The sequence below is a fragment of the Salvelinus fontinalis genome, unplaced genomic scaffold (assembly GCF_029448725.1).
Source record: "Salvelinus fontinalis isolate EN_2023a unplaced genomic scaffold, ASM2944872v1 scaffold_2448, whole genome shotgun sequence".
In the NCBI taxonomy this organism is placed as follows: Eukaryota; Metazoa; Chordata; class Actinopteri; order Salmoniformes; family Salmonidae; genus Salvelinus; species Salvelinus fontinalis.
In genome coordinates, this window is record NW_026602657.1 from 1,613 (window position 1) to 13,386 (window position 11,774).

Sequence of the window (11,774 nt, forward strand, 5' to 3'; positions counted from 1 at the left end):
GCTATCCCACTGGGTAACCTGTTAGAAGGAACAAGCTACCTCACTGGGTAACCTGTTAGAAGGAACAAGCTATCCCACTGGGTAACCTGTTAGAAGGAACAAGCTATCCCACTGGGTAACCTGTTAGAAGGAACAAGCTACCCCACTGGGTCCCCTGTTAGAAGGAACAAGCTATCCCACTGGGTCCCCTGTTAGAAGGAACAAGCTACCTCACTGGGTAACCTGTTAGAAGGAACAAGCTATCCCACTGGGTCCCCTGTTAGAAGGAACAAGCTACCTCACTGGGTAACCTGTTAGAAGGAACAAGCTACCCCACTGGGTCCCCTGTTAGAAGGAACAAGCTACCCCACTGGGTCCCCTGTTAGAAGGAAGAAGCTACCCCACTGGGTCCCCTGTTAGAAGGAACAAGCTACCTCACTGGGTCCCCTGTTAGAAGGAACAAGCTACCCCACTGGATTAGTCAATATCACCACTAAATCACTATAGAAGACAGTAGTCAATATCACCACTAAATCCCTATAGAAGACAGTAGTCAATATCACCACTAAATCCCTATAGAAGACAGTAGTCAATATCACCACTAAATCCCTATAGAAGACAGTAGTCAATATCACCACTAAATCCCTGTAGAAGACAGTAGTCAATATCACCACTAAATCCATGTAGAAGACAGTAGTCAATATCACCACTAAATCCCTATAGAAGACAGTAGTCAATATCACCACTAAATCCCTATAGAAGACTAGTCAATATCACCACTAAATCCCTATAGAAGACTGTAGTCAATATCACCACTAAATCCCTATAGAAGACAGTAGTCAATATCACCACTAAATCCCTATAGAAGACAGTAGTCAAGTCAAGGATGAAATATATGAATCATGTCACCTGTTTTGTATGAAGGGGTGAAATATATTAATCATGTTACCTGTTTTGTATGAAGGGGTGAAATATATGAATCATGTTACCTGTTTTGTATGAAGGGGTGAAATATATGAATCATGTTACCTGTTTTGTATGAAGGGGTGAAATATATGAATCATGTTACCTGTTTTGTATGAAGGGGTGAAATGAGACACTTTGATATGGGTGGTGGCCACAATATTGAAATCATCATGAGGGGTCAGGGCATGCTCTGAGTACGTATGACTGCAGGTCAGATAGAGCAACGTCAGGGCATGTCTGAGTACGTATGACTGCAGGTCAGATAGAGCAACGTCAGAGCATGCTCTGAGTACGTATGACTGTAGGTCAGATAGAGCGACGTCAGAGCATGCTCTGAGTACGTATGACTGTAGGTCAGACAGAGCAACGTCAGAGCATGCTCTGAGTACGTAAGACTGCAGGTCAGATAGAGCAACGTCAGAGCATGCTCTGAGTACGTATGACTGTAGGTCAGATAGAGCAACGTCAGAGCATGCTCTGAGTACGTATGACTGCAGGTCAGATAGAGCAACGTCAGAGCATGCTCTGAGTACGTATGACTGCAGATCAGATAGAGCAACGTCAGAGCATGCTCTGAGTACGTAAGACTGTAGATCAGATAGAGCAACGTCAGAGCATGCTCTGAGTACGTAAGACTGTAGGTCAGATAGAGCAACGTCAGAGCATGCTCTGAGTACGTAAGACTGCAGGTCAGATAGAGCAACGTCAGAGCATGCTTGAGAGGACCAGAAGTTGGATATAGTTGTGTGTGTTAACTGTAGAGGGGTGATGTTGACGGAGGAATCAGAAAGTCTCCGGTGTGAGAGAGAGGCAGGTTAAAATGGCCAGAGTCGGAGTAGTGCAGAAGGTGTTGTATGCTGAGGCAGTGAAGAAAGTAGAGGAGGATGGGGTCAAAGGGGCGACGGGGCATCCTAAGAGGAATCCAGTGACTAGTAGATTTGTTCCAGCACAGAGGGATCGGCCAACACTTTATACTTCAGCAAGGTTAGGCTTCTTAGCATTCATAGCAATGGTTATAAAACTGTACCACATAAATGGAATGTAAAATCATCACAGAAAAATAGATGATGTGGTGTCAGCTGTGTATTTTGGGTATATGAAATTTTGGCATGGTGCAGGAGTAGATAGGGGCAAAGTAGTGGAATGAGGTAAGTGGGTTTTTTAATGAGTGTAGATGGTGATGTCTATGGGGCTCTATTTCATTTCTTTCTTAGAGGAACAAGACTAATGAAGAGAATTGAATGTAGTCCGGGGCCCTGCGGTGAACTGCCCTCACACCCCAGTCCAGTAGTTGGCGGTGTACACATACACACACACCTAACAGTCGAATGCGATCCGGCAAAAACACAAATTCCACCGAAGAAGAAAACCCGAGTCTGTATTCGGTTCGACTCGGTCAGAGGTCTGAAAATGCGTGCTGCTAAACTAGCTTTTTACCACTTTTATTTTCAGATGTAATAAACGACTCGAAGCTTCCGTCTAAAAACTCATAACGTCGTATGTGGACAGACCGTAAGAACATATTTTTTTTTTTTACCGATTTGTAACATCGCCTTAGTCACTAGAAATACCGTTGTTAAAGGCTACATAGGTAGCATGGCTAACGTTAGCTAGCCGATTAGCAACCCGTTAGCGATACAGTGTCGAATACATTGACACGAAACTAGTCAATAACGGGACAAGAATAATGTTAATAAACTAAACGCGGGTTAATTCCATGGATTTAACTGGGTAAAAAATAGCTAAATTGACCACTTGAATCGTCGACTTTTGGTTGACAAGCCGTTTTAAGTTAGTGAGTTGTGTTTGCTAAGTTGCTAGGTTAGCCAGCCACATCACAACATAACCTCTTGACAGCCTGCCAGCAGCTAGTTACCGTTACCGTGAGGACGGTCACCGGCCCCCGGTCTCGCTTCTACAGACTGACAGTTATGGAAGTTAAATAACGATAAATAAACAACTCCAAATTTAACTTGTTAATTATATATTTAAAACAAAATGTCAGCCAGCGGTTTCTCCGACCTGCGGGAAAAGCTGAAGTCCATGACTCCTCGGGACAATTACAAAAACAGAGTTGCCGACAAGGACGAGAGTTTCAAAAACAGAAAAGTGAAAGTTACCGACGGAGGCAGTAGAAACGGGAACGGCCGGAAGCGGAAGCACCGAGATTCCTCCGAGGATGAGGTGGAACACAGCGACCCTGTGGAGTCCCGTGATCAGGTATGATGATCCTGTACCGGCTGTTAACACCGAAGTTACTTCTCTTGACATAAATCCAAATCAAAGTATGAATCAATATTTCTGTCTTTTCCCCCCCACTCTCTCTCTCCTCCTCTCTCTCTCTCCTCGTCTCTCTCTCCTCGTCTCTCTCTCTCCTCGTCTCTCTCTCTCCTCGTCTCTCTCTCTCTCCTCGTCTCTCTCTCTCTCCTCGTCTCTCTCTCTCTCTCCTCGTCTCTCTCTCTCTCCTCGTCTCTCTCTCTCCTCGTCTCTCTCTCTCCTCGTCTCTCTCTCTCCTCGTCTCTCTCTCTCCTCGTCTCTCTCTCTCTCCTCGTCTCTCTCTCTCTCCTCGTCTCTCTCTCTCTCCTCGTCTCTCTCTCTCTCCTCGTCTCTCTCTCTCTCCTCGTCTCTCTCTCTCTCCTCGTCTCTCTCTCTCCTCGTCTCTCTCTCTCCTCGTCTCTCTCTCTCCTCGTCTCTCTCCGTCTCTCTCTCTCCTCGTCTCTCTCCGTCTCTCTCTCTCTCCTCGTCTCTCTCTCTCCTCGTCTCTCTCTCTCCTCGTCTCTCTCTCCTCGTCTCTCTCTCTCCGTCTCTCTCTCCTCGTCTCTCTCCGTCTCTCTCTCTCCTCGTCTCTCTCCGTCTCTCTCTCTCCTCGTCTCTCTCTCCTCGTCTCTCTCTGTCTCCTCGTCTCTCTCCCTGTCTCTCTCTCTCCTCGTCTCTCTCTCTCCTCGTCTCTCTCTCTCTCCTCGTCTCTCTCCTTGTCTCTCTCTCTCCTCGTCTCTCCCCGTCTCTCTCTCTCCGTCTCTCCCTCTCCGTCTCTCTCTCTCCGTCTCTCTCTCTCCTCGTCTCTCTCTCCTCGTCTCGTCTCTCTCCGTCTCTCTCTCTCTCCTCGTCTCTCTCTCTCCGTCTCTCTCTCTCTCTGTCTCTCTCTCTCCTCGTCTCTCTCCTTGTCTCTCTCTCTCCTCGTCTCTCTCCTTGTCTCTCTCTCTCCTCGTCTCTCTCTCTCCTCGTCTCGTCTCTCTCCGTCTCTCTCTCTCTCTCCTCGTCTCGTCTCTCTCCGTCTCTCTCTCTCTCTGTCTCTCTTTCTCCTCGTCTCTCTCCTTGTCTCTCTCTCTCCTCGTCTCTCTCCTTGTCTCTCTCTCTCCTCGTCTCTCTCCGTCTCTCCAGGAGGCGAGGCGTGTCCAGAGTGGCATTGTTCAGGTAGAGGTCTTCTCTAAAGAGGACTGTGATGTCATTGAGGGGAAGATAAATGAGGTGGTTGCTAACGGAGAAGCTGGGCTTTACCGGGAACACACTGTAGATCGGGCTCCGCTACGGAACAAATATTTCTTTGGAGAGGTGAGGTCACACACCTGTTCTTCCTCTCTCTGTCTCTAAACCCCTCTACTCTTCCTCTCTCTCTCTCTAAACCCCTTTACTCTCCCTCTCTCTCTCTAAACCCCTCTACTCTCCCCCTCTCTCTCTAAACCCCTCTCTTCCTCTCTCTCACCCCATCTCCTCTTCCAGGGCTATACATACGGGGCCCAGCTAGAGAAGATACTCTCTCTCTCTGTCTCTAAACCCCTCTCTCCCTCTCTGTCTCTAAACCCCTCTCTTCCTCTCCCTCTCTCTCTCTCTAAACCCCTCTCTTCCTCTCTCTCTCACCCCGTCTCCTCTTCCAGGGCTATACATACGGGGCCCAGCTAGAGAAGATACTCTCCCTCTCTGTCTCTAAACCCCTCTCTTCCTCTCCCTCTCTCTCTCTAAACCCCTCTCTTCCTCTCTCTCTCACCCCGTCTCCTCTTCCAGGGCTATACATACGGGGCCCAGCTAGAGAAGATACTCTCCCTCTCTGTCTCTAAACCCCTCTCTTCCTCTCTGTCTCTAAACCCCTCTCTTCCTCTCTCTCTGTCTCTAAACCCCTCTCTTCCTCTCTCTCTCACCCCGTCTCCTCTTCCAGGGCTATACATACGGGGCCCAGCTAGAGAAGATACTCCCCCTCTCTGTCTCTAAACCCCTCTCTTCCTCTCCCTCTCTGTCTCTAAACCCCTCTCTTCCTCTCTCTCTCACCCCGTCTCCTCTTCCAGGGCTATACATACGGGGCCCAGCTAGAGAAGATACTCTCTGTCTCTAAACCCCTCTCTTCCTCTCTCTCTCTAAACCCCTCTCTTCCTCTCTCTCTCACCCCGTCTCCTCTTCCAGGGCTATACATACGGGGCCCAGCTAGAGAAGATACTCTCCCTCTCTGTCTCTAAACCCCTCTCTTCCTCTCTGTCTCTAAACCCCTCTCTTCCTCTCTGTCTCTAAACCCTTCTCTTCCTCTCTCTCTCACCCCGTCTCCTCTTCCAGGGCTATACATACGGGGCCCAGCTAGAGAAGATACTCTTCCTCTCTGTCTCTAAACCCCTCTCTTCCTCTCCCTCTCTGTCTCTAAACCCCTCTCTTCCTCTCTCTCTCTGTCTCTAAACCCCTCTCTTCCTCTCCCTCTCTGTCTCTAAACCCCTCTCTTCCTCTCCCTCTCTGTCTCTAAACCCTTCTCTTCCTCTCTCTCTCTCACCCCGTCTCCTCTTCCAGGGCTATACATACGGGGCCCAGCTAGAGAAGATACTCTCCCTCTCTGTCTCTAAACCCCTCTCCTCCTCTCCCTCTCTCTGTCTCTAAACCCCTCTCTTCCTCTCCCTCTCTCTGTCTCTAAACCCCTCTCTTCCTCTCTCTCTCACCCCGTCTCCTCTTCCAGGGCTATACATACGGGGCCCAGCTAGAGAAGATACTCTCCCTCTCTGTCTCTAAACCCCTCTCTTCCTCTCTCTCTCTGTCTCTAAACCCCTCTCTTCCTCTCCCTCTCTCTGTCTCTAAACCCCTCTCTTCCTCTCTCTCTCACCCCGTCTCCTCTTCCAGGGCTATACATACGGGGCCCAGCTAGAGAAGATACTCTCTCTCTCTGTCTCTAAACCCCTCTCTTCCTCTCCCTCTCTGTCTCTAAACCCCTCTCTTCCTCTCTCTCTCTGTCTCTAAACCCCTCTCTTCCTCTCTCTCTCTGTCTCTAAACCCCTCTCTTCCTCTCTCTCTCTGTCTCTAAACCCCTCTCTTCCTCTCCCTCTCTCTGTCTCTAAACCCCTCTCTTCCTCTCTCTCTCACCCCGTCTCCTCTTCCAGGGCTATACATACGGGGCCCAGCTAGAGAAGATACTCTCCCTCTCTGTCTCTAAACCCCTCTCTCCCTCTCTGTCTCTAAACCCCTCTCTTCCTCTCTGTCTCTAAACCCCTCTCTTCCTCTCTCTCACCCCGTCTCCTCTTCCAGGGCTATACATACGGGGCCCAGCTAGAGAAGATACTCTCCCTCTCTGTCTCTAAACCCCTCTCTCCCTCTCTGTCTCTAAACCCCTCTCTTCCTCTCTGTCTCTAAACCCCTCTCTTCCTCTCTCTCACCCCGTCTCCTCTTCCAGGGCTATACATACGGGGCCCAGCTAGAGAAGATACTCTCCCTCTCTCTGTCTCTAAACCCCTCTCTTCCTCTCCCTCTCTGTCTCTAAACCCCTCTCTTCCTCTCTGTCTCACCCCGTCTCCTCTTCCAGGGCTATACATACGGGGCCCAGCTAGAGAAGATACTCTCCCTCTCTGTCTCTAAACCCCTCTCTTCCTCTCTCTGTCTCTAAACCCCTCTCTTCCTCTCCCTCTCTCTCTCTAAACCCCTCTCTTCCTCTCTCTCTCACCCCGTCTCCTCTTCCAGGGCTATACATACGGGGCCCAGCTAGAGAAGATACTCTCCCTCTCTGTCTCTAAACCCCTCTCTTCCTCTCCCTCTCTGTCTCTAAACCCCTCTCTCCCTCTCTCTGTCTCTAAACCCCTCTCTCCCTCTCCCTCTCTGTCTCTAAACCCCTCTCTTCCTCTCCCTCTCTGTCTCTAAACCCCTCTCTTCCTCTCCCTCTCTGTCTCTAAACCCCTCTCTCCCTCTCCCTCTCTGTCTCTAAACCCCTCTCTTCCTCTCCCTCTCTGTCTCTAAACCCCTCTCTTCCTCTCCCTCTCTGTCTCTAAACCCCTCTCTCCCTCTCCCTCTCTGTCTCTAAACCCCTCTCTCCCTCTCCCTCTCTGTCTCTAAACCCCTCTCTTCCTCTCCCTCTCTGTCTCTAAACCCCTCTCTCCCTCTCTGTCTCTAAACCCCTCTCTTCCTCTCTCTCTCTGTCTCTAAACCCCTCTCTTCCTCTCTCTCTCTGTCTCTAAACCCCTCTCTTCCTCTCTCTCTCTGTCTCTAAACCCCTCTCTTCCTCTCCCTCTCTGTCTCTAAACCCCTCTCTTCCTCTCTGTCTCACCCCGTCTCCTCTTCCAGGGCTATACATACGGGGCCCAGCTAGAGAAGATACTCTCCCTCTCTGTCTCTAAACCCCTCTCTTCCTCTCTGTCTCTAAACCCCTCTCTTCCTCTCCCTCTCTCTGTCTCTAAACCCCTCTCTTCCTCTCTCTCTCTGTCTCTAAACCCCTCTCTTCCTCTCCCTCTCTGTCTCTAAACCCCTCTCTTCCTCTCTCTCTCACCCCGTCTCCTCTTCCAGGGCTATACATACGGGGCCCAGCTAGAGAAGATACTCTCCCTCTCTGTCTCTAAACCCCTCTCTTCCTCTCTCTCTCACCCCGTCTCCTCTTCCAGGGCTATACATACGGGGCCCAGCTAGAGAAGATACTCCCCCTCTCTGTCTCTAAACCCCTCTCTTCCTCTCCCTCTCTGTCTCTAAACCCCTCTCTTCCTCTCTGTCTCTAAACCCCTCTCTTCCTCTCCCTCTCTGTCTCTAAACCCCTCTCTTCCTCTCCCTCTCTGTCTCTAAACCCCTCTCTTCCTCTCTCTCTCACCCCGTCTCCTCTTCCAGGGCTATACATACGGGGCCCAGCTAGAGAAGATACTCTCCCTCTCTGTCTCTAAACCCCTCTCTTCCTCTCCCTCTCTGTCTCTAAACCCCTCTCTTCCTCTCTCTCTCACCCCGTCTCCTCTTCCAGGGCTATACATACGGGGCCCAGCTAGAGAAGATACTCTCCCTCTCTGTCTCTAAACCCCTCTCTTCCTCTCTCTGTCTCTAAACCCCTCTCTTCCTCTCTCTCTCTCTGTCTCTAAACCCCTCTCTTCCTCTCCCTCTCTCTGTCTCTAAACCCCTCTCTTCCTCTCTCTCTCTGTCTCTAAACCCCTCTCTTCCTCTCCCTCTCTGTCTCTAAACCCCTCTCTTCCTCTCTCTCTCACCCCGTCTCCTCTTCCAGGGCTATACATACGGGGCCCAGCTAGAGAAGATACTCCCCCTCTCTGTCTCTAAACCCCTCTCTTCCTCTCTGTCTCTAAACCCCTCTCTCCCTCTCTCTCTCACCCCGTCTCCTCTTCCAGGGCTATACATACGGGGCCCAGCTAGAGAAGATACTCTCCCTCTCTGTCTCTAAACCCCTCTCTTCCTCTCCCTCTCTCTGTCTCTAAACCCCTCTCTTCCTCTCCCTCTCTCTCTCTAAACCCCTCTCTTCCTCTCTCTCTCACCCCGTCTCCTCTTCCAGGGCTATACATACGGGGCCCAGCTAGAGAAGATACTCTCCCTCTCTGTCTCTAAACCCCTCTCTTCCTCTCTGTCTCTAAACCCCTCTCTTCCTCTCTGTCTCTAAACCCCTCTCTTCCTCTCTCTCTCTGTCTCTAAACCCCTCTCTTCCTCTCTCTCTCTGTCTCTAAACCCCTCTCTTCCTCTCCCTCTCTCTGTCTCTAAACCCCTCTCTTCCTCTCTCTCTCTCTGTCTCTAAACCCCTCTCTTCCTCTCCCTCTCTCTGTCTCTAAACCCCTCTCTTCCTCTCTCTCTCTCTGTCTCTAAACCCCTCTCTTCCTCTCTCTGTCTCTAAACCCCTCTCTTCCTCTCCCTCTCTGTCTCTAAACCCCTCTCTTCCTCTCTCCCTCTCTGTCTCTAAACCCCTCTCTTCCTCTCTCTGTCTCTAAACCCCTCTCTCCCTCTCTGTCTCTAAACCCCTCTCTTCCTCTCTCTCTCTGTCTCTAAACCCCTCTCTTCCTCTCTGTCTCTAAACCCCTCTCTTCCTCTCTCTCTCACCCCGTCTCCTCTTCCAGGGCTATACATACGGGGCCCAGCTAGAGAAGATACTCTCCCTCTCTGTCTCTAAACCCCTCTCTTCCTCTCTCTGTCTCTAAACCCCTCTCTTCCTCTCCCTCTCTGTCTCTAAACCCCTCTCTTCCTCTCCCTCTCTGTCTCTAAACCCCTCTCTTCCTCTCTCTGTCTCTAAACCCCTCTCTTCCTCTCTCTCTCACCCCGTCTCCTCTTCCAGGGCTATACATACGGGGCCCAGCTAGAGAAGATACTCTCCCTCTCTGTCTCTAAACCCCTCTCTTCCTCTCTGTCTCTAAACCCCTCTCTTCCTCTCTGTCTCTAAACCCTTCTCTTCCTCTCTCTCTCACCCCGTCTCCTCTTCCAGGGCTATACATACGGGGCCCAGCTAGAGAAGATACTCTCCCTCTCTGTCTCTAAACCCCTCTCTTCCTCTCCCTCTCTGTCTCTAAACCCCTCACTTCCTCTCCCTCTCTGTCTCTAAACCCCTCTCTTCCTCTCCCTCTCTCTGTCTCTAAACCCCTCTCTTCCTCTCTCTCTCTCTCTCTAAACCCCTCTCTTCCTCTCTCTCTCACCCCGTCTCCTCTTCCAGGGCTATACATACGGGGCCCAGCTAGAGAAGATACTCTCCCTCTCTGTCTCTAAACCCCTCTCTCCCTCTCTGTCTCTAAACCCCTCTCTCCCTCTCTGTCTCTAAACCCCTCTCTTCCTCTCTCTCTGACCCCGTCTCCTCTTCCAGGGCTATACATACGGGGCCCAGCTAGAGAAGATACTCTCCCTCTCTGTCTCTAAACCCCTCTCTCCCTCTCTGTCTCTAAACCCCTCTCTCCCTCTCTCTGTCTCTAAACCCCTCTCTCCCCCTCTCTGTCTCTAAACCCCTCTCTCCCTCTCTGTCTCTAAACCCCTCTCTTCCTCTCTCTCTCACCCCGTCTCCTCTTCCAGGGCTATACATACGGGGCCCAGCTAGAGAAGATACTCTCCCTCTCTGTCTCTAAACCCCTCTCTCCCTCTCTGTCTCTAAACCCCTCTCTCCCTCTCTGTCTCTAAACCCCTCTCTCCCTCTCTGTCTCTAAACCCCTCTCTCTCTCTCTGTCTCTAAACCCCTCTCTTCCTCTCTCTCTCTCTGTCTCTAAACCCCTCTCTTCCTCTCCCTCACTCTGTCTCTAAACCCCTCTCTTCCTCTCTCTCTCTCTGTCTCTAAACCCCTCTCTTCCTCTCCCTCTCTGTCTCTAAACCCCTCTCTTCCTCTCTCTCTCACCCTGTCTCCTCTTCCAGGGCTATACATACGGGGCCCAGCTAGAGAAGATACTCTCCCTCTCTGTCTCTAAACCCCTCTCTTCCTCTCTGTCTCTAAACCCCTCTCTTCCTCTCTCTCTCTGTCTCTAAACCCCTCTCTTCCTCTCCCTCTCTCTCTCTAAACCCCTCTCTTCCTCTCTCTCTCACCCTGTCTCCTCTTCCAGGGCTATACATACGGGGCCCAGCTAGAGAAGAGAGGACCTGGTCAGGAGAGATTGTATCCTAAAGGAGAGGTGAACGACATCCCAACCTGGGTTCACGACCTCGTCATCACTAAACTGGTCGCCAGCGGGGTCGTACCTGAAGGTAATAACTTTTACCCTCTAACCCCAGCCCACTTCCTGTCTCAGATTTGACCTTAACGTGCCCCAGCCCACTTCCTGTCTCAGATTTGACCTTAACGTGCTCCAGCCCACTTCCTGTCTCAGATTTGACCTTAACGTGCTCCAGCCCACTTCCTGTCTCCGATTTGACCTTAACGTGCTTCCAGCCCACTATCGCTTGTCTCAGATTTGGACCTTAACGTGCCCCAGCCCCACTTCCTGTCTCAGATTTGACCTTAACGTGCCCCAGCCCACTTCCTGTCTCAGATTTGACCTTAACGTGCTCCAGCCCACTTCCTGTCTCCGATTTGACCTTAACGTGCCCCAGCCCACTTCCTGTCTCAGATTTGACCTTAACGTGCTCCAGCCCACTTCCTGTCTCAGATTTGACCTTAACGTGCTCCAGCCCACTTCCTGTCTCCGATTTGACCTTAACGTGCTCCAGCCCACTTCCTGTCTCAGATTTGACCTTAACGTGCTCCAGCCCACTTCCTGTCTCAGATTTGACCTTAACAGTGCTCCAGGCCCACTTCCTGTCTCAGATTATGACCATAACGTGCTCCAGCCCACTTCCTGTCTCAGATTTGACCTTAACGTGTCCTAGCCCACTTCCTGTCTCAGATTTGACCTTAACGTGCTCCAGCCCACTTCCTGTCTCAGATTTGACCTTAACGTGCTCCAGCCCACTTCCTGTCTCAGATTTGACCTTAACGTGCTCCAGCCCACTTCCTGTCTCAGATTTGACCTTAACGTGCTCCAGCCCACTTCCTGTCTCAGATTTGACCTTAACGTGCTCCAGCCCACTTCCTGTCTCAGATTTGACCTTAACGTGCCCCAGCCCACTTCCTGTCTCCGATTTGACCATAACGTGCTCCAGCCCACTTCCTGTCTCAGATTTGACCTTAACGTGCTCCAGCCCACTTCCTGTCTCAGATTTGACCTTAACGT

The 11,774-nt window shown here is 50.8% G+C and overlaps 1 protein-coding gene across 2 annotated transcripts; it reads left to right on the top strand.

Annotated features, from left to right (window-relative positions):
* Positions 1-2,299: 2,299 nt before the first annotated feature.
* LOC129850901 (RNA demethylase ALKBH5-like) lies at positions 2,300-10,965 on the top strand. 2 transcript variants are annotated; one of them, XM_055917074.1, is made up of 3 exons: positions 2,300-3,165; positions 4,327-4,497; positions 4,821-10,661. In XM_055917074.1, the coding sequence occupies exons 1-3, from the start codon at positions 2,944-2,946 to the stop codon at positions 4,998-5,000; spliced, it is 573 nt and encodes a 190-aa protein (XP_055773049.1). In that variant the 5' UTR covers positions 2,300-2,943; the 3' UTR covers positions 5,001-10,661. The 2 variants fall into 2 exon arrangements, with proteins under 2 accessions (XP_055773049.1, XP_055773048.1); XM_055917073.1 differs by lacking the exon at positions 4,821-10,661 and adding an exon at positions 10,668-10,965 and having other exon boundaries at positions 2,301-3,165.
* Positions 10,966-11,774: the final 809 nt, after the last annotated feature.